At 41.4% G+C, this 25,390-nt stretch overlaps 1 protein-coding gene across 1 annotated transcript in view; it reads left to right on the top strand.

Moving 5' to 3' along the window:
• The first annotated feature begins 2,461 nt into the window (after positions 1 to 2,461).
• The window catches only part of sumo1 (small ubiquitin like modifier 1), a 50,525-nt gene continuing 27,596 nt past the window's right edge, over positions 2,462 to 25,390 (top strand). The window contains exons 1-3 of the mRNA XM_078424694.1: positions 2,462 to 2,582; positions 23,122 to 23,193; positions 23,290 to 23,367. Coding sequence (XP_078280820.1) covers positions 2,571 to 2,582; positions 23,122 to 23,193; positions 23,290 to 23,367 — 162 coding nt within the window. The 5' untranslated portion in view covers positions 2,462 to 2,570. The remainder of the gene's footprint in view (positions 2,583 to 23,121; positions 23,194 to 23,289; positions 23,368 to 25,390) is intronic.

Below are 25,390 nucleotides of genomic sequence, written 5' to 3' on the forward strand. Positions count from 1 at the left end.
GAAAAAGGCATTATTTGTTTAAGAATAAAAGTTATAATGCAACATATACTTGAACAGAAAGTGCAAAAATAGAAAACAAAATGGATGGGAAATAGGAAGCAATGCAGGAATTGAACTGAGATGGACTTGAGAACGCACACGAAGAAATACATTCACATAAAGAAATGGAGGTGAGGCAATGCAAGAACATAATTTACTGTTGGTAAATTATCTAAGCATCGAAGAAATAACACCAATGCGCTATTTGAAATTCTCTAAATAATCGTAACATCCCACCAACTGATGAAAATCCCTAATCTATGCTTACTCAAAATGGAGGCGGGAATATTTGGAGTGGCATTGACAACCTATAGTTCATTTGTCAGGTATCAGATGCTCAGCTTGACCAATGAGAGCATCACACCATCGCCTAAACAACCCACTTGTTTGCCATTCAAGCACCATCTGCTGTACTGTTAGAAGCCTGGGACTCCTATACTAGCCTGATTAAACTCGTCAGAATCCACAGCATCGGTGTGGGAAAAGTTATCTTCAATCCTCAGCGACAGCCTAGGAACCATGCCGTCATGTTTTTGTGTGTGTTTAGAAACAAAGAATCTACAAAGTTTAAGATTTTAGGCAGGAAATTACTGTCAGATGACTTTAGCAGAACTTTCTAGGGTGAAGCAATTATTCTGTCTGTAACAGTACATCAGACTGAAGAAGGGCCTCAACCCAAAACGTCACCCATTTCTTCTCTCCGGAGATGCTGCCTGACCCGCCGAGTTACTCCAGCGTTTTGTGTCTACCTTCGGTACATCAGACGGTTTGATTCAGGTATATATAGGTATTTTAGAAAGGATGTTAACCTAAACACAATGAATCAAGGGCTGAAGAGTGGTGTAAAGGGATTCAGCAATTGCCTCACGGTGCCAGAGATTTTGGGTTAAACCCTGATCTCTGGTGCTGTCTGCACGGGGTAGCATGTTCCCCACCTCCAGATATTCCGGTTTCCTCCTATTAGTAATTGCTAATAATATTCACAGGCGCCTTCTGTACTCAAATCAACGAGTTTTTCCCCCATTCGTACGATTTCCTCAGAGATATGATTAAAGTACATGACGTTTTCATTCGGAGTCGTCGACTTGTAACGCGAGGACTTTTTGACTTTCCAGATGCAGCATAAGCTGCGAAACGTTTGCAACATTTTCCATTTCTTTACCACACTAAAGTCTTAATAATCTTTAACAAATCTACATATCAAGACTGTGTTACTAAATTATGAAAATACATTTATTTTGGTTGTTTTTGGTTATCAGTTTGAATTCGATTTGAGTTAGTAATAAACATACCGAAACTACTTCTAGTTGCCCAAAGTGAAACTAGATGTCACTCGCTTTGCACCACTGAAACCAAAATCGTCAGCGCACCGTAATTTAGGCATCCTCAACATTTCTAGTGTTGATATCTGGTAAGTGTGCTAAAAACTGACACAAACTGTTCAAAATTCAAATAAGAACTGACAGATTACAAATGTTATTTACCATGTAAACAACTCATAGAAATACGGTTCATTGTGCCATTCAAAACATTAGACTGACGGGTCCAAAACCTATCACAGGAACATATTATTGACTAATTACATTTTATTTAGATTTTAAAAATAAAATATTGAGATAACAGTATAAGATAACGTTTTCCGTAAAAGTAACAATTATTCCATCATAATAATCCGACCCACGAGTCATCTGTGTTTTCCTCCCTGGACTTTTGTTATTTGTTTTAAAGCCATTGCGTATGCAAAACACAATTTATCTAATCAGTTCTGATAAAATGATAGGGTTCCCACTTCACAAATGTTTCCTGACCTGCTGTATTTTTTTCTGAATGTTCTCGCACACATCGGCGGCCCCTTTCCTACAAGTCAGATATCAAACAAACCAACCGAGGAATGGAATGTTTTCCTCCACACCACAAATGAAAAATAAACTCCTTGCAAGTTAATGCTATTTAGACCACACAAGAAAAAATAAACTTCATAAAATTTGCGCAATAGCAAGATACTGTACGTGATAAAAATAAATACAGAAAAATGCTGGAAACACAGACAACTTGTCACATCGTAAACATTTCTGCCTCTACAGATGCTATCTGCTCTCCTGAGCATTTTCTGCTTTCAATGAAGGGTAAAGGCCTGTGATTAAACCGGAACCAGTCAGCAGTTCTCTTCTCAACCAGTTTTTCAAAGAAATCTTGTTCCCAGTTGTGTGAAACGACGTTTCCTTTGAGTTGCGTCTGATAATAGCAGGTGAAAGAATGCAGCTGGGACTACTGAGCCACCCTGCAGCACCGCCACTGCACGCTGCGATAGGCACTGAGTGAGTGAGTGGGCAAGCCTGTAGACCTCTGGTACTACAACTCCCAGAATGCTTTGGGGGTCCAGCGCAAGACGCTGCACGTCTGGTTTGTGACATGACGTATGTGACGTGCTCTGGCGTGCTTGGTCGGTGCGCAGAAGCGGCCGGTGAGAGAGAGTGTTGATATTTACTGGTGATCAGGATCCTGCTGAAGTACTTCTGCCCGGCGCCGAGATGTCCGATCAGGTGGGGGGCTGACTTGTCTCTTTGAACAAATGTCGGATTGACTAATTCCGTTGTGTTTCGTCGCTGAGTATGAGGTTAGGACCAGTGGGTCCAAACGCGGGGTTCAAATGGTGGCGGAAGGGAAGGAAGCCGAGTGAGGGATTGAGCGCGCACCTCATAGATCGGGGACGCGCCCTGCATGGGTCTAAATTGGAGGCACAATGTCCTTTTTATTTAAAAAGTGCAACTTTCAGTAGTTTTGTAATGTTGGGAATGTTACGCTGTGTAACAATGGAAGCTGGAGCTGGATTGCAACTCCATTTTGACTGATACTGTTTGCCATCAAAGTACGTTGGTTTTGATTCTTTGATGGAGTTTTTACGAGCACATAATAAGATATTTACGAATCCCACATTCAGTCTATATTGCACGTTATTAAGTTAAATGCACAGTATACAGAAATCCTTGGATATAAACCAACAAAAAAAACTCGGTTTTTAAATAAGATTTATTATGTCACTTCCACATTATTGTTCTCAAAGTCAGATTATCAATTTGTGCTCAATTGTGTTTAAATTACTAAAATACAGTGCCAAGTTTGAATAGGTTTGACATATTTTAGTGAATTACTGAAAGTGTAAGATTTTGGTGTTCTGAGTATAATATGCGCTTACATGAACTACTTGATTGTTTTTTAATAAATGCCATCAGTATATTTTTGCATCTTCTCCAGTGACTGTAAAGATAAAACACACTGTGGCTTACCTGTCAACATTTGGGACGTGTGGAAAGGAACTGCAGATGCTGGTTTAAACCAAACATAGACACAAAATGCTGGAGTAACTCAGTGGGACAGGCAGCATCTCTGGAGATCAGCAATGGAAAAAGTAATGAAGCAAAAATTGATTCAGAAGAGGTCTAAATATTAATAGCAGAAGCATTCGACTGCCCCGACTTCAGGAGAAAAGGAGGGAAGAAGATAATGCGTTATTGCCTTTCATCACAGTGTGCTGTGGTGGATGTTTATGTTGATTTTTATGTAGTGTGCGTCTTGGTGTTTTTTTGGTATGGCAAATCAAATTCCTTGTATGTTTTTACATACTTGGCTAATAAATTAATTGCAATTACGATAAATCTACTGAAAGTTGGCGTGTGTCACTGAAAGTTGGCGTGCAGGTACAGCAGGCAGTGAAGAAAGCTAATGGCATGTTGGGCTTCAAAGAGGTTCTTCTACAGTTGTATAGGGCCCTGGTATGACCACATCTGGAGTATTGTGTACAGTTTTAGTCTCCTAATTTGAGGAAGGACATCCTTGTAATTGAGGCAGTGCAGCGTAGGTTCACGAGATTGATCCCTGGGATGGCGGGACTGTCATATGACGAAAGATTGAAAAGACTAGGCTTGTATTCACTGGAGTTTAGAGGGATGAGAGGGGATCTTATAGAGACATATAAAATTATAAAAGGACTGGACAAGCTAGATGCAGGAAAAATGTTCCCAATGTTGGGGGAGTCCAGAACCAGGGGCCACAGCCTTAGAATAAAGGGGAGGCCATTTAAAACTGAGGTGAGAAGGAACTTTTTCACCTAGAGAGTTGGGAATTTGTGGAATTTTCTGAAACGGAGGCAGTGGAGGCCAAGTCACTGGAAGAATTTAAGGGAGAGTTAGATGGAGCTCTGGGGGCTAGTGGAATCAGGGGATATGGGGAGAAGTTGGGCACAGGTTACTGATTGTGGATGATCAGCCATGATCACAATGAATGGCAGTGCTGGCTTGAAGGGCGAATGGCCTCCTGCACCTATTTTCTATGTTACCTCTGGAAAGTTGTATTGAGAAATGAAACACTATTCCCCAAGTTTACATTTAGCTCCATTTGGAAGAGTCGGGATCTGAGAATCAAGAGGTTGGGGTGAAGTGGAACAATGAATATAAATGTCAGATGACTGGAGTCATGCATGTAACCTGAACAGAGTTGCTTTGCAAAACAATAACTTATTCTGCATGGTTTTCTTGTAGAAGATGTAGAATTGATCAAATTTCCTCAAGCAATATGTAGAGGACTCTAGGGCAAAGCTTTTGGGCCCAAAGATCATCATTCTATTAGATTTTAAATAGTTATAGATAAGGACAGGGCAGCCCCACGAGTGAAAGTTCTGAATTGGGGCAAGGCCAGCTTTGATGGAATGAGACAGGAACTTGTTAAATTTGATTAGTCGGTTGTTTGTGGGCAAAACGATGTCAGGAAAGTGGGATGCTTTTAAAATTTGATGGTTGGAGTTCAAGGCTGCATGTTCCTGTTAGATTGAAGGGCAAGGCGGGTAAGGACGCTGAGGTGACAAGAGGAATTGAGGCTCTGCTCTGGAAAAGGCAGGAGGCATGAGCCTGTAGAGGCAGCTGGGATTGTGCATCCTTGGAAGAGTTCAGGGGACTGAGAAGGTGGCAGGAGATAGCTGTGACAGATAAGTTTAAATAGCATTGAAATATATTTTGTGTACTTTAAGGGAAATAGAATAACTAGAGAGAGAATAGGGCCCCTTAGAAATCAAAGGGTTCACCTATGTGTAGGATTGCAGGAGATGGGCAAGAACCTCAATGAGTATTTCTCCTCAGTTTACTGTGGAGAAAGACATGAAAGTTAGAGAACTTGAGACAGTTAATGGAGTTGTCTTGAGGATTACGGTCGACGGGGTGCTAGACATCATAAGATGTACGAAGGTAGATAAATAACTCGGGCCTGATCAGACATCGGAGGACTTTTTGGGAAGCTAGTGATGAAATTGTAGGAGCCCTGGTTGAGGTGTATGAATTGTCGTTAGACACAAGCGAGGTACCAGATGACTAGATAGTGGCTAATGTTGTGCCACTATTTAAGAAAGGCTTCAAGGAAAAGCCTGGGACTTTTAAGCAGTGAGCCCAACATCTGGTAGGTACATTATCAGAGAGGATTCTCAGGAATAAGATTTATATGCATTTGGGGCTGATTAGGGAGAGCCAGCGTGCTTTTGTACATGGGAGATCATGTCTTACGAATTTGTTTGAGTTTTGTGAAGGTAACCAAGAAGGTTGACGAGGGGAATGTCGTAGATGTTGTCGATATGGACCTCATCAAGGTGTTTGATGAGACTACATTGTGGGGTGCTCTGGAAGATCAGGTCGCATAGGATTCGGGGAGAGCCAGCTAACTGAATACATAATTAGCTTCATAGAAGCTGGTGAGGGTGGTGATGGATGTGTAGGAAAGAACTGCAGATGCTGTTTTAAATCGAAGGTAGACACAAAATGCTGGAGTAACTCAGCGGGACAGGCAGCATCTCTGGAGAGAAGGAATGGGTGACGTTACGGGTCGAGACCATTCTTCAGACTGATGTCAGGGGAGTGGGTGGGACAGAGATAGAAAGTAGTCAGAGACAGACTGGTGGGAGAACTGGAAAGGGGGAGGGGATGGAGAGAGAGGGAAAGCAAGGGCTATTTGAAGTTAGAGAAGTCAATGTTCATACCGCTGGGGTGTAAGCTACCTAAGCGAAATATGAGGTGCTGCTCCTCCAATTTGCGCTGGGCCTCACTCTGACAATGGAGGAGGCCCAGGACAGAAAGGTCATTTTGGGAAAGGGGAGGGGGAGTTAAAGTGCTGAGCAACCAGGAAATGAGGTAGGTTAAGGCGGACTGAGTGGAGTTGTTTAGCGAAACTTTCGCCGAGCCTGCTCTTGGTCTCGCCGATATACAGGAGTTGATATCTGGAACAGCAGATACAGTTGGAGGAGGTGCAAGTGAACCTCTGCCTCACCTGAACAGACTGTCGGGGTCCTCGGATGGAGTCGAGGAGATAGGTATAGGGTTAGGTGTTGCATCTCCTGTGGTCGCAGGGGTGGTTTGGGTAGGAAGGGACGAGTTAACCAGGGAGTTGTGGAGGGAACAGTCTCTGCGGAAAGCAGCAAGGGGTGGAGATAGGAAGATGTGGCCAGTAGTGGGATCCCGTTGGAGGTGGTGAAAATGTTGGAGGATTCTATGCAGTATGTGACGGCTGATGGGGTGGAAGGTGACGACAAGGGGGACTCTGCCCTTGTTACGAATGGGGGGAGGGGGAGCAAGCGCAGAGCTGCGTGATATTGAGGAGACCCTAGTGAGAGTCTCATCTTTAATGGAAGAGGGGAATCCCTGTTTCCTAAAGAATGAGGCCAATCCGATGCCCTAGTATGAAAAATCTTATCCTAGGAGCATGTGCGGCGTAGACGGAGGAATTGGGAGTAGGGGATAGAGTACAGGAAGCAGGGTGGGAAGAAGTGTAGTCTAGATAGCTGTGCAAGTCAGTGGGTTTGTAGTAGATATCGGTCAATAGTCTGTCTCCTGTGATGGAGACGGTGAGATCTAGAAACGGTAGTGAGAAGCCGGAGGTAGTCCAAGTGAATTTGAGTGCAGGATGGAAATTGGTCGTGAAGTTGATGAAGTTAGTGAGTTCTGTATGGGTGCAGGAGGTAGCACCGATGTAGTCTTCAGTGTCGTGGAGGTAGAGTTTAGGGATAGGGCCAGTGTACGCCTGGAACAGTGATTGTTCGATGCATCCTACAAAGAGGTAGGCATAGCTAAGGCCCATGCGAGTGCCCATAGCTACGCCTTGGATTTGGAGGAAGCGGGAGGAGTCGAAGGAGAAGTTGTTGAGGGTAAGGACCAGCTCTGCTAGGCGAGGAGAGTATTAGTAGACGGAAATTGGCTGGTTTTGCAGTCGAGGAAGAAACGGAGCGCTTTAAGACCTTCATGGGTGGGAGGGGGGGGGGGGGGGGCGGACGGAGGTGAAGAGTGACTGGACATCCATAGTAAAAATGAGGGAGTGGGGGCCTGGAAAACAGAAGTCATTGATTTTAGGCTATTTTTAGGACTGGAGGTCTGTGACGAGTGGTGTGTCTTAGATCGGTGCTGGGCATATTGCATGTTTGAATTATATCAACAATTTGGATGAAAATGTACAAGGCGTGTTTAGTAAGTTTGCAGATGACACTAAAGTAAGTGATATTGTAGACAGTGAGGATGCAAAAATTACAGCAGGATCTTGATCAAGTGGCTGAGGAATGACTAATGGAGTTTAATACCGATAAATGTGAGTTATTGCATTTTGACAAGTTAATGCTTGGAGTGCTTCACAGGGAACGGTATGGCTTTGAAATGTTGTAGAACAGAAGGATCTAGCAGTATAGGTACATAGTTCTCTGAAAGTGATGTCACAAAAAGATAGGGGAGCAAAAAAAGGCATTTGGTACATTGGCCTTCATCTGTCAGGGTATTGAGTTGGAGCATTATGTTGCAGTTGAACAAGACATTGGTGAGGACTGTGTTTTTTGTCACCTTGCTATAAAGAGTGCAGAGAAGATTGAAAGAGTGTAGAGAAGATTTACGAGGATGTTGCCAGGCGTCAAAGACCTGAGATGTAGGGAATGATTGTGCAGGTTAGGACTTTATTTCTGGTGTGCAGCAGGTTGAGGGGGCGGGGGGGGGGGGGGGTGATATAGTGGTGTATACAATGATGGGAAGAATAGATAGGGTGAATACACAGTCTTTTACCTAGTTTATGGAAATCAAGAACCAGAGGATTTAGGTTTCAGGTGCGAGAGGCAAGAGCCTGATGGACAATGTTTTCACTCTGAGGGTGGTGGGTATATGGAATAAGCTGACAGAGGAGGTAGCGGAGGCAGGTACTGTAATAGCATTAAAGACACTTGGACAGGTACATGGAATGGATAAGTTTAAAGGAATATGGGCCAAATGTGGGCAAATGGGACTAGCTTAGATAGCGCATCTTGGTCAGCTTGGACGAGCTGAGCCGAAGGGCCTGTTTCGGTACAGTCAGAGTCTGACTATAGGCCCATTAGACTCCACATTTCAATACATTTTCAAATCAGATTAGTTTATTGTCATATACTCCAGGATACAATGAAATTCCAAGTTCACATGAAGCTCATGGAGTAAACAATATATACAGACGTATAGCAATAAATACAAGTACAAATACAAAACAGCAGAATGGTGCAAGAATTTGTTGTGTGAACTGATGTACTACCAAAAAAAAAGAAATTGCAATAATGGAATAACCGAATGAAGTAAAGTTAAAATGAAGAGAATGTGCGGTACCTCTTGGAAGGAAGTGCGAAAGAGGTGGTTGGTTCAGAAGTCTGATAGCCATGGGGAATAAGCTGTTCTTAATTCTGCATGTCAAGGCTTTCAAGCTCCTGTAATGTCTGACAGAAGGTCAAAGAGAGAGTAGAAAGGTGGTTGGCATAGTTGACAATACTTTACACCTTCCTGATGCAGTGCACTGTGAAGATGGAGTGGATGGGTGGAAGTGACGAGCCTGAGATGGAATGGGCAGTGTATTCTACTCTCTGCAGGTTCAGGCAGTCAAGAGCAGTGGAATTGCCACAACAATCCCGTCAAAATACTTCCTTTAATGCATCTGCAGAGGTTTCAGGAAATTCTCGTGGACATTGGAAATGACAGATGCCTAATAAAGTAAATATATTGATGCGCTTCCTTGTCCACTGTATCAGTGTGAAAGGACCAGGTTATGTTGCCGATTATATAAATGCCATCCCTACTGCTGCTTCATTAATGGGGATGGGATTGTGTTTTCCACCATGCAGCTTCTTTAGATCAACCTAAGGGTCAATTAAATAAATGGTTACAAGCATTATGGGTTTGGTTGTTGTTCTGACGCCATGACACAAGGTTCTCAATCTCTTTCCTGTACTCCATCTCATTGTTGTTGATCTGACTGACAGCAATGGTCAGTCAGTTATGAACCAAAAGATCAGGTTTGGCGGTGTATTTGGCACATAATTGTGGGTATCAGGGGACTAGAGCAAGGAACTGAGTACCGTGAGAAGCACCAGTGTTGTGGGTCAGGGTAGAGAGATGGTGTGATAATGTTAACAAACAAGTCTGCCAGTCAGGAAGTTCAGAACCCAATTGCAGATGGAGGCCCTAAGTCCAAGGTTTGGAAATTTGCTTACTTGATATTATGGAGTTGACTGCAGCTTCCTGACATAGATCTTATTGTAAAAGTGATCCAGAGCTGAATGTAGTGCAGGCGAGTTGGCGTCCTCTGTAAGCATGTTTTTCATGTAAGAAGTTGCAAGTAGTCCAGATTTTTATTCCTAATATGAAATGCTGAAATAGACAGATGAGGTCAAAATGACTGCTCTCGATAACAAGACTGCTTTTGAACAAGCATGTTACTAAAGTTATTGTAAATGAAAGGAAAAAACTTTAATAGCTGAATTCATACCTTGCACACATTAAGATGATTGTAAACACAAGAGACTGGCCTTTGTTTTGTTTTGTTTATCATGATTGTAATTCTTGAAGGCTGATCATGTCAGCCTCGGGATTTTGTTGCAGGAGTTTTCAGGCCAGCGTGCTCCACCCACCTGTGCTTGGCTGATTCATTAAAAACTATCCTTCCAATGTTCAGTTCAGTTTCAGTTTAGTTTATTGTCACTTGTACTGAAGTACAGTGAAAAGTTTTTGTTGCGTGCTAACCAGCCAGCAGAAAGACAAAACATGATTACAATCGATCCATTTACATGATAAGGAAATAACATTTAGTGCAAGGTAAAGCCAGCAAAGTCCGATCAAGGATAGTCCGAGGGTCATCAAAGACATAGATAGTAGTTCAGACTGAAGAAGGGTCTCGACCTGAAACGTCACCGATTCCTTCTCTTCTGAGATGCTACCTGACCCGCTGAGTTACTCCAGCTTTTTGTGATACCTTCGATTTGTACCAGCATCTGCAGTTATTTTCCTACACCTCCAGATTCCTCAGTCTGAAGAAGGGTCTCAACTCGAAACGTCACCCATTTTTTTTTCTCCAGAGATGCTGCTTGTCCCGCTGAGTTACTTCAGCATTTTGCGTCTATCACCAGATTCCTCCTGCTCTATCCACTCTATCAGCTTGCTTTGCCACTGTTTATTATTTGTCTGCCTTTTACTGAATCACTGAATAATCTTTATACTGAAACTCTCGTTTGTTTGTTCCCGAACTACAGCCAAAATGGTACACGTTAGTGCGACAATTGTAGGCCTATCTTACTCACCGTCATCCCTTTGGTGCTAATGGAAGAAGTTTCATTGAAATTGGTGTTATATTTTTTAAGTTATTCACATTTAAAAAAAATAATCTATCTCCTAGGGAGGGATGGGGGGGGGGGAGGGAGGATATGGGGGGTTGAGGCGGATGAAGTGGGGGGGAGGGGGATGGAGTGGGGGGAGGGGAAGGGGTGGAGGGAAGGGAGGCGGGGGAAGGGAGGGGGGAGTGAGGGAGGGAGAGGTGTGGGGGAGGAGAGGGTGCTGCACCGATGCTGGAGAGGTTTGGGCCCAACGGGTCCAATCTAGTAGAACTTTAAAATTTGAACACTCGCTTCATTCTTGAAAAATTCCTTTATCCTGTAAAGCTGATGCCACCTCCTAACTGATCCATGCATAATGACATTTGTTACTTACCAGTCTGAATTTCGGCTTTTCTTTGCTATTCTCTGCCTACATCATTGTCACCCCCTTCTTCAGCCAGTATATGGCTTGTCAAATGCTGCCTCTGCTTGTATGGAATTTGCATTGATTGCCTTCAGAAAGTCCATACTAATACCTATGTAAATACAAGAGGGAGGCACAGTGGCAGCAATTGAGTTGCTGCCTTACAATGCCAGAGACCCGGGTTCAATCTTAGACTACGGGTGCTTGTCTGCACGGAGTTTGTACATTCTCTATGACCACTTGGGTTTTCTCTCGCTGTCCTGGTTTCCTCCCACATTCCAAAGATGTGTGGAATTGTAGATTAATTGGCTTCTGTAAATTCTGTAGGATCGAACTAGTGTATGGAGATCGCTGGTTGGCATGGACTCGTTGGGTCAAAGGACCTATTTCCAGGCTGTTTCTCTAAACTCTCTAAACTAAAACAAGAGACTGCAAATGCTGGAATCATGAGCCAAAAAAACCCAAATTGCCAGAAGAACTCAGTGGGTCAGGCAGCATCTTTAGAGGGAAATGTGCTGATGACAGTTTGGGTCGAGACCCTTCTTCAGACTGATGGAGCATAGAGAGATAACTGGCAGAAACAGGTGAGGGGAAGGGATGGGGCAAGAGCAGGTAAGTGATAGGCGGATCCAGGTAAGGAGGAGTTGGCAGATTAATCTGGTGGGAGAAAAAAGGATGGAGATAGTAACCAAAGTTGGAGATTAAAAAAATCAAAATGGTGCAAATTATGGAGTTTGATAGGAATGGAAGGTGGGAAGTGAAATGTACAACCAGAGAGAGGGACAGTTGGTGGGTTAAAGGAAACAGGGAGTCTGTGGGAAGAAAAATAGAGGACCCAGAGTAGAGAGGGGTGGGTGATGAACGGATGGAGCGGGCGAACATGAACTGGGCGACAGTGGGAAAAAAACGTGTGTGGGGAAATTTGCATACACGAGACGAAGAAGGCAGAATTTACTTGCTATTGGGAGATATGCTTTTCATGCCGTTAGATTGTAGGCCAGCCAAGCAGAATATCTGGTGCTCTTCAAGTTTGCGTGTGGCCTCACTCTGGCAGTGGATGAGTCGGAGGACAAACAGGACAGCATGAGAGGGTGAATTGGAGTGGCTCGCACCCAGGAGCTCCAGCTGACCCTGGCAGACAGAACATGGTGTCAAATCAGTCGCCTAGTCAAAGCGTGGTCTCATGATAACTGTATCATGATTTTCTTTAAATATAAAAAAAAAGATGCATTAAACATAAACAAAATAATGCTATTTGTCTCTGATCAGCTGAGTTATTGCTACAAGAGAGATGACACTTATCACTAATAGATAAATTAAAAAACATGAACAATGAATGCATTTCATTCACAAAGTTTCCTTAATTAGTAGTGTAGAATAATATCATGCATTATCTCACAGCGGAGGAGTTTAGTTTTAGTTTTTAGAGATACAGCGCGGAAACAGGCTCTTCGGCCCACCGGGTCCGCGCCGACCAGCGATCCCCGCACAGTAGCACTATCCTACACACACACAATTTTTTAAAAACATTTACCAAGCCAATTAACCTCCAAACCTGTACGTCTTTGGAGTTGCTTTCTGTGTATTGTCTTAGAATGGATGAATATAAATGAGACCCTAATAGCTCTCCCGCCTCCAATTCTATTTTCCTTCTTTTCACACCCAATCCATGCTCTTCACTCACCCCTTCTCTCAATTTGAATATATAGATTTGTTTATTCACATTTCACACATTAATAGAAAATATTCAGTACAGTTGGAGATTTTTGGCCTATATTTATCTGTAGTCTTACAGGTCACATCTAGGTTTTCAAATGTCATGAGAGATTCTGAGGGTTCTAGATCTTAACCATCTTCTGGTTCAAGTACATAGTTTTGTAAAATCAGCAACGCTTCCAGATAGCGTAGTGATGAAGGCATGCAGCATGCTTGCCATCACGGGTTGGGGCATAGAATGTTAAAGATGGGATGTTGTGTCGCAATTTTACAAATTAGACTGCATTTGGATTATTGTGTGCAGTTTTTATCGCCACACTAAAAGAAGGATGTTCTTGTACTGGAGAGGATGCAGAGGAGGTTCAGCAGGATCTTTCCAGGATTGGATGATTTCAAGTTCAGGGAGAGATTAGTTACATAGAATAGCACAGCACAACACTCCGGCCCACAATGTTTTTGCTGAAACTGATCTAATGTGCCTGTATATGATCCATATCACTCTATGTGCCTATTTAAAAGCCTCTTAAAAGCTACCATCATATCTGTCTCCACCGTGGGCCACCCCTGGCAATGTGTTCCAGACCCCCAATATGCCATGTGTAAAAAAAAAACCTGGCCCGCCCATCTCCATTAAACTTTCCCCCTCTCACCTTACAGTTATGTCCTCTAGTGTTGAACACTTCCACCCTGGGAAACAGCGACTGTCTATCTATGCCTCAGGAGAGGAGAACAAAAGGAGGAGCCGGCGTGCTTTGTAACTTTGTCAGTGCTGTGGGTGGCTGCTATTTGTGTACATAAGGTGTGCAGCAAAGAATTTCACTGTGCTTAGTCACATGTAACAATAAAGTATTCCATTCCGTTCCTTAATTTTATATACTTCTATCGTGTCCCCTCAAACTCTGACATTCTGACCTCTGACCTCTCCATGTAGCTGAAGCCCTCTAATCCAGGCAGCATTCTGGTAAACCACCTCTGCAGCCTCTCCAAAGCCTCCACATCTATCCTGTAATGGGGTGATCAGAACTGCACACAATACTCCAAATGTGGCCTCACAAATGTTTTAGAGAGCTACATCATGACTTCCTGACTCTTATGCTCAATAGCCCTAGCAACAATGGCAAACATACCCACCTTATCTACTTGTGCTGTCACCTTCAGAGCTCTGAACTTGGACTCTAAGATCCCTCTCCCAATGCTGTTAAGGGTCTTGCCATTAACTACATACCCTCCCCTTACAGCCTCACAAAGTGCACCACCTTACACTTGCTTGAATTAAACTCCATCTGTCATTTCATTGGCCATTTTTGCAGCTGATCTATATTCTGCTGTATCTTCTGACAGCTTACTTCACTGTCTGCAACTTCCCCAATTCGGGTGTCGTCAGCAACATTTATGTCAGAGTCATTTATATATATCCCAACCAACGGAGGTTGGTACCAGTACAAATCCCTGTAGAACTCCACTGGTCACAGACCTCCAGCCAGAATATCTTCCTTCCATCACAACCCTCTGTTTTCTATGAATAAGCCAGGTTTGAATCCATAGGAACAAGTCACCATGAATCCTCTGCATCTTAATCTTCCCGATCACCTACCACAATGGACTTTATCAAAAGCCTTATTAAAATACATGTATACAACATCCACCTCCCTATCCTCATCAATCTCAAAAAACTCAATCATTTTAGTGAAACATGACCAGCCATGCTGGATATCCCTAATTAGCCCATTCTCTTCCAAATGGGAGTAAATCCTATCATATCATATCATATCATATCATATATATACAGCCGGAAACAGGCCTTTTCGGCCCACCAAGTCCGTGCCGCCCAGCGATCCCCGTACATTAACACTATCCTACACCCACTAGGGACAATTTTTACATTTACCCAGCCAATTAACCTACATACCTGTACGTCTTTGGAGTGCAATATCAATTGCCCTTCAAAGGAATGAAGAAATTATAATCAATTTGAAGAAATGTTATTTCTTAAGCTTACTTGCAAGCCCAAGAGTTACGAATATGCAAATTTCCATTAGTTTTGATTTTTTTTTTTGAGGTGCATCTACCCGAACAAGATTCCAATAGCATGGTCACAATATTTTTTTAATGTTAGAAATATTGACAGAAAATCAAATTCTCAAGCAAGATTTCTCTGCAAATGCTCTTCAACCTGCTAAATATTTCAAGCTTTTTCAGATTTGCATCAAATGCAGGGTTTTTTTGCTTTTGAAATGCAACTATAATCTGTGCATTTCTACCGATTGTAAATTTTAAATTTATTGATGAGTTATTTTACCATTATTCAAGACTGCCTTCAAAGAAATATTGCCATGAGGATGCCAAGTCAATATAATAGTTATTACACACTATAGGGTTCAAATGTCAAAGGAAACAGAAAATTGAGAGTTGGTCAACCTCCAAAAAAACTAAAAATGGGGAAATTAACATTAGCTGCTATATTAATTAGGATTAGGCAAGTTTAGGTTTATTATTGTCACATGTATCAAGGTACAGTGAAAAGCTTTGTTTTGCATGTTATCCAAATAGATCAGATATACCACAGATACATACAATCAAGTCAAACTGAACAATAACAGAGCAAAGGGAAGATAGAGTGCAGAATATAGTTCTCAGCATTGTAACGATTCAGTTCCTTAGACAAAGTCCAATGGCCCCAATGAGGTAAAGTTGAATCAAACCGTACACTAGCTTATGGAAGAACTGTTCTGACGAGGGGAAGAAGCTGTTCCTCAGTCTGGTGGTGTGCACTTTCAAACTTCTACCTTTTACCAGACAGCAGCAGGCAGATGGAGGAATGAATGGGGTGGGACTTCTGATTATGCTGGTTACTTTTCCATGGCAATGTGAAGTGTAGATGGTGGCAATAGTGGGACGTTTGGCCTGTGTTATGGACTTGGCTACAACCACAACTCTTTGCCATTTCTTGCTGTCTTGGGCAGAGGTATTCAAAAACCAAGCTATGATGCAATCCAACAGTGAGCTTGCTGTGGTGTATATGTAGATATAAGAGTCACTGAAGTGCTCAATTTCCTCAGTATCCTCAATGATTTTTTTTTACAGCATTATACTTTCATTTAGAAAATGTGCTAATATATGTCGAAGAATTCTCTCCAAAAGTTTGCCTCGCACTGGTGTGAGGATCACTGACCGATAGTTCCCTGGATTCTCTCTACTTCCTTACTTAAACAAAGAAATAACATTAGCCCCCTTCCAGTCCTCTGGGACTTCGCCTGTAGCTAGAGATGAAACAAAGCTCCTTGCCAAGGCCCCCTCGATCTCTCTTGCCTCCCTCAATAACCTGGATAGATCTCATCATGTCCAGGGGGACATCCATCTTAATGCTCTTCAAGAGCCTCAGCACCACCTCTTCCTTGATCTCAAACTGCCGTAGCATATTTGTACTCCACACTGACCTTGTTGTCCTCCATGACCTTCTCCTTGGTGAATACATGTACAAAGTACTTGATTAGCACCTCCCCAACATCCTCTGACTCCAAACATAGATACCCTCCTTATCCTTGATTGGTCCTTCTCCCTGGTCACCCTCTTGTTTTTCGCATATGTATAAAAGGCGTTGGGATTTTTCCCCAAAGTGACTCGCCAACTACATTTTTTGGCCCTTCTAATCGCCTGCTTGAGTTATTTTCTACTTGCTTCATATTCCTCCTAAGCTCTGACTGATGATGCCTTCTGAAATGTGACATACGCTTCCTTTTTCTTCCTGGCCAAATTTAGGCTGAGTCTGTTTTTCATCGAGCGAAGAGAGCTGAGTGGTGACCTGATAGAGATATATAAAATTTTACAAGAGACATAGATAGGCTAAATAGAATTTCTTCCTCGAGATGGAACCGTCATAAACGAGAGCACAGATTTAACTATGAATTTGGTCGAGGAAAATGGGATTGGGGTAAATGGACAAAAAGGTTGGCATGGATTTGCCGGACAGAAAGGCCCATTTCTGTGTATGACTCTGTCACTACGATCTTCCCTTAACAGATCCATGAAACCGGTGCTGAATTAATGTGTACTAACTAAACTCTCTTAAAATTGATTCCAATAATTTGTCCACCACTGGATTTCAATTTATTGACCAGTAGTTACTTGCTTTAATCCTTTCCCTTTAGATTAGGCTAAAATGTTATCAGTTCTCCAAACTCTTTAGCCTGAGGAGTCTGGTGAGGGAGAAATGAAAAATATTAGAGCCTTCACAATTTCTTCCTTTGTTCCTTTAACAATTAAGGATATGATTCACCCAGGTCGTCTGACTTAGCCACTTTCAAAGATGTTGAACCACTTAAATACTTTTTAACTATATGTATCCCATCCAATATTTCACACATGTCCTGCTTAATTCCCCTTTTTTATTTGACGAGTGCCATAGAAATTTCAACACCTTATTCACATTCTGTTCTCCACACATAAGTTGTCCCTTTGGTCTCTAATAGGCCCTACTCTTTTATCCTTTGTTCTCCTTTCTTTAATGATCTCTTTGCTGTTTATGTATATAATTCAGCTTTTGGTTTCCTTTGATTTTGCAGTATTATATGCTTTCTATCTTTCCTAGTTTCCTTTCTAATTTCTGCACTCTCCTCAGCTTTTTTCCCCCCTGTTGTGCCAAAGGCATCTCACATTGGTTTTCCTTTTATTGCTTTCTTTGCACCTTGTCATTTGGGGGATTCAAGGTTTAGTTTAGTTTAGAGATGCACTATGGAAACAGGCTCTTCAGCCCATCAAGTCCACACCAACCAATGATCACCGATACACCCGTTCTATCCGATACACTAGGGATAATTTACAGAAGCCAATTAATCTACAAGCTGCACGACTTTGGAATATGAGAGGAAAACAGAGCACCCGGAGAATGCACAAACATTGATATAGATGGCACTCATAGTCAAGATCTAACCCGGGTCTTTGGGACCATAAGGCAGCAGCTCTACCACTGCACCACAATGCCTCATGTCGATTGTCCCTTTCTCTCCACGGATCCTGAATTCCGCCAACAGATTGTTTGTTTGTCGATACACAACTTGTGCAGAGTAGTTGTAATTCCAGAAAATTTGCAGTAATAGCAAAATATCATTGTTGGAGGAGAGGCTGCAGATGCTGAAATCTTGAGTATAAAGCAAAGTGCTGGAGAAACTCAGGAAGGTCACATGGCATCTGTGGAGGGAAATGGACAGACGATGTTTCGGGTTGAGACCCTTCAAACTACTGGAATAGAGGCGAGAAAGCTGGTAAAGAGAGATGAAGCTGAGGCAAAAACATGAGCATAATAGGTAAATTATAGGTGAGGATGAGTGATTAGCAGATGGGTGGAGATAGTAACAAAAGCAAGAGGTGAAATGGAGACAGAAAAAATGCCAGATAGGAAGGAAGGAAAAATGCCAGATAGGAAGGAGCAATAAAATGTAAAGCCAGAGGGAGGGAAATGGGCAGAAGGAGGAAGGGGGGATACAAGAGAATTGCTTGGGCACAGTGGCACAGCAGTAGAGCTACTACCTTGAAGCGCCAGAGACCCGGATTCGATCCTGACTAAGGGTGCTTGTCTATATGGAGTTTGTACGTTTTCCCCGTGACCTGCGAGGGTTTTCTTCAAGATCTTCGGGTTCCTCTCGCACTCTTAATGTCGTACAGGTTTGTAGGTTAATTGGCTTGGTATTATGTATAAATATAAAATTGTGTGGGGCAGTGTTAGACAATAGACAATAGGTGCAGGAGTAGGCCATTCAGCCCTTCGAGCCAGCACCGCCATTCAATGCGATCATGGCTGATCACTCTCAATCAGTACCCCATTCCTGCCTTCTCCCCATACCTCCTCACTCCGCTATCCTTAAGAGCTCTATCCAGCTCTCTCTTGAAAGCATCCAACGAACTGGCCTCCACTGCCTTCTGAGGCAGAGAATTCCACACCTTCACCACTCTCTGACTGAAAAAGTTCTTCCTCATCTCCGTTCTAAATGGCCTACCCCTAATATGCAGGGATCGCTGGTCGGCGTGGATTCTGGCCAAAGGGCTAGTTTCCATGTTGTATCTTTAAACAAAACTAATCCAAATAGCTGGAGTCAGAGTGGGCGGGGTGGTGGGAGATGAGCAGAAGGAGGAGGGGAAATGAACAGGCTGTTGGGGATAGTAGGAGAAAGTGTGGTGGGGATGGAGGTCTACGTGAAATTGGAGAATTCAGTATTGAAAAATACCTGAGTGGAATATTTAGTTTCAGAATTATGTGGATAGGAGGTATTTATTAAAAAGAGAACCAATCTCCAAAAATATCGTTTGTAATTTTGACTTTCACTGATACTTTAAGGCCATCAACACCAAACTTCGGGTGTGGGACATTCCGATGCAGTGACATTGTAACCATGCAGGGGAATACAATGGATTGATGTTTTTGTTAGTTGGGCCTCAATGATCCCTTCACACTAAGATCAGGGAAGGCACTAAGTGGCCATCTACCATATTAACACATCGTTAAAGGCATTTCCCAAGACGCTTAGTACATGAAACAGCCCATTCACGATGTCCTTTTATCACTTAATATTCTGTTGTTTGTCTATCCAGGGAGCCATCATTTAATACTGTAACCAAAAATTTATATTTTGGGTGTCTGGGTTCTCGGTCCCCGTAAGTTTTAAGATGGCTGTCGTGAATTACTTTGTCCCAGGAAATGTATTAGAACATTCAGAGGTGTCCTGTCAGTTACAATGTGCTCCCATTGTAAATGTATAATTCAATGGAACCATTTGTCAGACTCAAAATATTGAAGTAAAGGATGTCTTTGTAGCTATTGAAATTGTATTGAATCACTTGTTTGTATAAAAACTTGACAGACTTTGAGGTCAGGAAGATTCTGCTGAGAGGGTCTCCAAGAGAATGTCTGCTTTTCATGATGAATAAAGACATTTTATATACACCAGACTCAGTCCATCAAGTTCACTTGTCACACCATTGGGGTTTGTGAATGCCAACAGTATATCGATGCCACTTATGAACCTTGCTCTTTATAGTTATGTAATTGTTGCCCACATTATACCTTTCTGGTTTATTTATGATGTTTCCTGAAAAGTGGAGTTAATGTTTAATAAGTTGGATGAGGTACCTACATTCAAGAAAATAGAAATTCTGTTATGTTGGCAGGAAAAGCTCGACACAGCTGTCTGTCACCTGCATTACATTCAGAGGACACATTCAATTTTATACTTGGGAATGGAATAGTGGTGGACGCTATTATCTTATGTCGATACTTATGTTGATTTCAGATACTGTGATTTTATTTTCCTTTCAATGTAAGTAATATTTCTTGTTTTAACTACACAACCAAAGCCTTTGTGAGTCACAGACTAATTATAAAGTATCTGTGTTCTAGGAATTAAACTGAATTGTAGTTAGCTAAATGAACAAAATGTAAATTCAGACATGGGTCTTAATGTGCCTGGATAATTTCAACTACAATAGCGAAAAAAAAGTGTTGAAGTAAATTGGTGGGGTACTCCAGCATCTCTGGAGTACATGGATCGGCGACATTTCAGTGAAGTTACTCCAGCACTTTGTATCTTTATTGGTAAACCAGCATCTGCAGTTCCTTGTGTCTACACTTAACTACAAAAGCCTTTGGATTGTTTCTTCACTTTGCAGTCGACTTGGTATTTATCTCCGGATAAATTCTTTAACTCTTACTTCAGCAACAAGTCTAAAGCAGAGCAGTGATTGTTGCTAAAGCTGAATGGGAACAATGAATTTATTTGGCCTTTTTACTGTTCAGGCTCAAATTAACAGATACCTAGATGTAATAAAACAGCAGTGCAGATTCTAATGAAGGGTCATAACCGAAACAATACCTTCTCCTTTTGAAATAAGTAGGAAGATGGCATACATGGCAAGTACTGAACAATCCCTTCAAATGGTCTTACTATTATTTCTCCACTGCTGGGTTTGAAAGCATGCTGTAAAAGCAGCCAATCATTTTGCTAGTCCTTTAGAAAACAGTTTATGTGCTTTCCACAGTGCTCCTATTTGTGCTGGGAGAACCTATCTTTTGGTTGGAATCAGCTTTGATTCCATACTAAAACATATATTTTTCTTTTTTCTGTTTAAATAAAATGTATATTTTATTTTATCATGTTCTGTAAGCATTTTCGTTAGGACAAATTAATTTTGGAAAAAAGTACAAGACATGGCTTAACTACATAAACTGCTAGTTAAAGTGGCTAGCCTAAAATGTAATTAATTCATGTGCTGAGACGTACAGATGTATTTCGTTATTTCCCCATCATTCTAATTTCTTAAAGTATAATTTCCTCCATCTTTTCCTCGAGCCATTACTCTGTTAACCATTTTCACTCCTAATATTTCATCTGCTGTGTTCTCCAGGTTGCAGAAGTTTAAAAGCATCACATATCTTTGCTTTCTTTCCTGAATGTGGTGTCTTTTTGTCTTTTTCCACTTCTTTGGCCCCAAAATGTGGGAAATCGACTTTAGAGATAGAGCACGGAAACAGGCCCTTCGGCCGACCGAGTCCACGCCGACCACAATCATCCCGTACTATGTATACAATAGAGACAATTTACAATTTTACAGAAGCCAATTAACCTACAGACCTGTACGTCTTTGGAATGTGGGCGGAAACCGGAGCACCCGGAGAAACCCCATGCGATCACAGGGAGAGAATACAAACTCCGTACAGTCAGCACTCGTCAGGATGGAACCCGGGTCTCTAGGGCAGCAAATCTACCGCTGCATCACTGCGCTCTCGTCTATCTTGTTCACAAGAAATGTAGATTCCTGTTCAGCAGCCTACTCTTTAAGTGATTGAATTTGTTCTTGTCACTCACTCACTATTAACCTATTCACCGATGCCCAGTTTGCCTCTCGGCTCCAGACTTCATCCAGCCTAAGTCCAGCAATGGACCAAAGAATTAAATTCCAGAAATTGAGAGTGGATGCTGTATGATATCAAGGCCATGTATGACATCAAGGAACCCTAATAGGCAACAGCCATCAAAAGGGAACATTCCATTATTTGGAGTGGTACCTTAAACAAAGAATGCTGCCCTTGCAAAGACCAGTAGAAGCATGAGTTTCCCAGGGCAGTGTCTGCAGCCCAACTGTCGTCAACTGCTTCATCAAATGATCTTCCATCTTCGGGTCAAACGAGGGAGGATGTTCGCTGAATAATGACACATTATTCAATTCCATTCAAAGCTCCTCCTCCGTCCATTGCCTGCATACAGATAACATTTGGGCATGGGCTGAAAGTCCAATGCCCAAATCCAGCAAGTGAGAATCCAGTTGCCTATCTTTTGCATTCCATTGCTGATTTTCCACACCATTAATGTTCCCGATGGTCAGAAATACAAATTAAACAGTCCAGGAAAATAGAAAAGGTCAGAGATGGGGTGTCTTGCGATGATTGACTGGCTTCCTACCACCTGATGACCTTTCCATCATTTTCACTATGTGCCATATTGGTGGAGCTGATATAGCTAGGGCAAGGTGCAGCATCAGATCTATTAGCTGCACAAGGGTGTCACCCAACGATAGAACAGATCATTCCTCCAAATTGATTGGAGTAAGCCAGATGTCAGTGTCTTCTCCTAACTCAACATCCCCAGCATTTAGATCCTTGTTACTCTTTAGTTGGACACTGTGGGAAAGCCATACCGTTGCACGTCAACAACAGAATCCCAAGACAGACACTCTATTCAGATTTCCTTTCTGGAAGGCATACGGAAAAATATATTTTAAGGATGCGTGTTTAGAGTTTTTAAGAGTTTAGAGATACTGTCCATGTATCTGTGATGCTGTTGCAACTAAGATTTTCATTGTACCTGTACTTCACCTTACTTGTACATTTGATAAACTCGACTTAACGTATACTCCTTCTCTTAACTCTACCTCGCTTGTTTTCTTATTATTGATCTTTATTTTATTTTGCCACTTAAAATTGGGCTCCAATCTTTGCACCATTCTGCTGTTTAGTATTTGTCATTGTATGTGTTGTTATACATATGTATTTACTGCTTATGAGCTTCATGCAAACTTAAATTTCATTGCACCCTGGTGTATATAACAATAAACAAATCTGAATCTAAATAATTTCGCAATATGCTACCTTCTATTGCATTCAGCAAATGTAAAGATTGACACAGCTCTATTCAAGCAAATACCCGTGAGATGAAATGTGACTTATTCCCCAGCAAAGTGCTACAACTGCAGGGATCCACCTGATCATTGATCCAGAGCACAGCATTCTGTCAAACTAATATTTTTGTCAGCTAAGTTCTCTTTTTTTTGTTGTGATTAGGAGGCAAAGCCTTCCAGCCAGTCGGGAGAAAAGAAGGATGGAGAATACATTAAATTAAAAGTTATAGGTCAAGTAAGTAACTTTGTCTATTCAGTTTTGATTAAAGCTGAATTTATTTCAGGTTTAAAAAAAACTAAAAGCCATGAATTATACTTTTTATTTTAAAAGGACAACAGTGAGATCCATTTCAAAGTGAAAATGACCACACAGCTAAGAAAGCTGAAGGAGTCCTACTGTCAACGGCAGGTAGGATCATAGATGAAGTCTTGTATTATACTTCTTGCAGGGAAAACTTGTTTCAAGTGATATTACAGTTGCATAAGTTACTCAGTAATGTTTTCAACGGCTTATTTTGTTAGATGCCAATGCAGGTAAGCCTTGTATAGATTGGTATCCATTTATGCCAATGCCAATACTCTCGCAGTGATTTTTAACAAAAATGTCATGTTAAATTGCTGCTCACGTTGCTACAATGATAAATCTCTAATATATTCACTGTAGTGCCTTTGACCCAACATGTTCTCTGCAGGCATAGCTTTTTTTTGGAAGAACAGTATCTATAATTTTAATGCGGGGTATTTTTCACAGTTTAAGTAGGGTTTACACAGGCATTTTCTACGCCTTCAATTATACTTTGCTTCAGAGCAATACAACACTTAAATCCAAACCTATTCTGAACTTCAACTAAAATTACAATCTTAAAAATAAAAATTGCGCGCTTTAAATTCTTGAGCATGGTAGACAATTAGTCACAAATGTTATGATCAGTCTGTTTACATCTTGGCAAAATCTGATTTTGATCTTGTCTGATATTCAAACATGTTGCCTTCCAAGATGGAACACATCGTAATCAGGATTTGAACCCTGCCTGATTTTTCCATTTCCTTACCTTAGAGGGACTGAGGCCAACAGTTAAAATCGGTTTTTTTTAAACTGAGATTGTCTGTCTCAGTATTTACAAAGGTACAAACCTGAGTTCTTCCAAGCCTTGCATGGCTAATTCCACAATGGTAAATGTTTTTTTACCAGTTGAGCCATCAGGGAATCTCTTAAATTGCTGTCTTATTTCTAGTTCCACCAAGCATTGGTCTGAGGATCCAGGGGTTAGAGCATCTCCTTTGACAAAGGTACTCAGTCTCTCTTATTTTAAATTTCTTCAGCTGAGCCTAATTTTTTATATCATCAAATATGAAACTTCCCCTGTTATTTGTAGTTGTCTAATTCTGTACAAGGTATTCTAGAATTCCTTTAATGTATAGAAAGACAGAACCTAAACAAAAATTACATCATCTTTGATGTGATCTGGATGGAGCACCTTACAGTGGTGGAATGTTGAAATGCATTCAAATGTTGTAAAGAAATGTAATAACTGATTGGAATGCATAAGGTTTCCCAAAGAGTAGTTGGCTCTAAGATATAGTTGTGATGGTTAAATATTAACTAGTAAACATCGAGAATTTTCTGGCTATTTTATGAAAATTGGCATGGAATTTTTTTATGTTCTCCCGAGGAGATGTAGGATTTCAATTTAATGTTTCAACTAAGATTACATCTCTATCAGATTAGCAACTCTCAACACCACCACCACAGCAGTGTACACAATATCAATCTGTATTACGTGCTCAAGTCTCTGGGGTGGTGGTTCAACACCCACCCTCCAACCTTGCTACCACCTGAGCAAAGGCTGGCGAGTATTGTGCAATATCGTCCTTCAGATGGATGACATAGAATAATGGAATTAATGTTTTTTTTATCTTAAGCATTTTTAAATTAATTTTAAGCATTCAATATATTTTTCATGTGGTAGATATCGTTACTTTTCTTGCTCATTTTAAGAGCAGGAGCATAAAAGGGTTTTATTTTGTTAATTCATTGCAGACATTAGAGGGGAAATGAAATAGCTGTACTTATATCTATGAATGTATAATCTAGTGCAGGGGCCTCCAAACCTTTCAGCATGATTATATATTTGGCACATTTTTGCAGGCCGTAGGAAAAAATAAAGAAGTGTAAGTTTTATAAATTTAATGAACTCAAAAAAAGTTTAGACTAGGTTACGTTAAATTAGATTAGGAAAGGTTAAACTAAGTTAGGTTAGATTTGGTTAGTTTACATTAGGTTTATATGGCAACAAATAAATAATATTACATTTTTAAAAAGAGCTTGAAATATTGGAATATATCTATACCGTAGGTATACAATTATTTATAAAACAGAAAAAATACAGTGACCACCACTGGGGGAGAGAGAGAGGGGTAGAGAGTGGGGG

The sequence above is a fragment of the Rhinoraja longicauda genome, chromosome 29 (genome assembly GCF_053455715.1).
Source record: "Rhinoraja longicauda isolate Sanriku21f chromosome 29, sRhiLon1.1, whole genome shotgun sequence".
Lineage (NCBI taxonomy): Eukaryota > Metazoa > Chordata > Chondrichthyes > Rajiformes > Arhynchobatidae > Rhinoraja > Rhinoraja longicauda.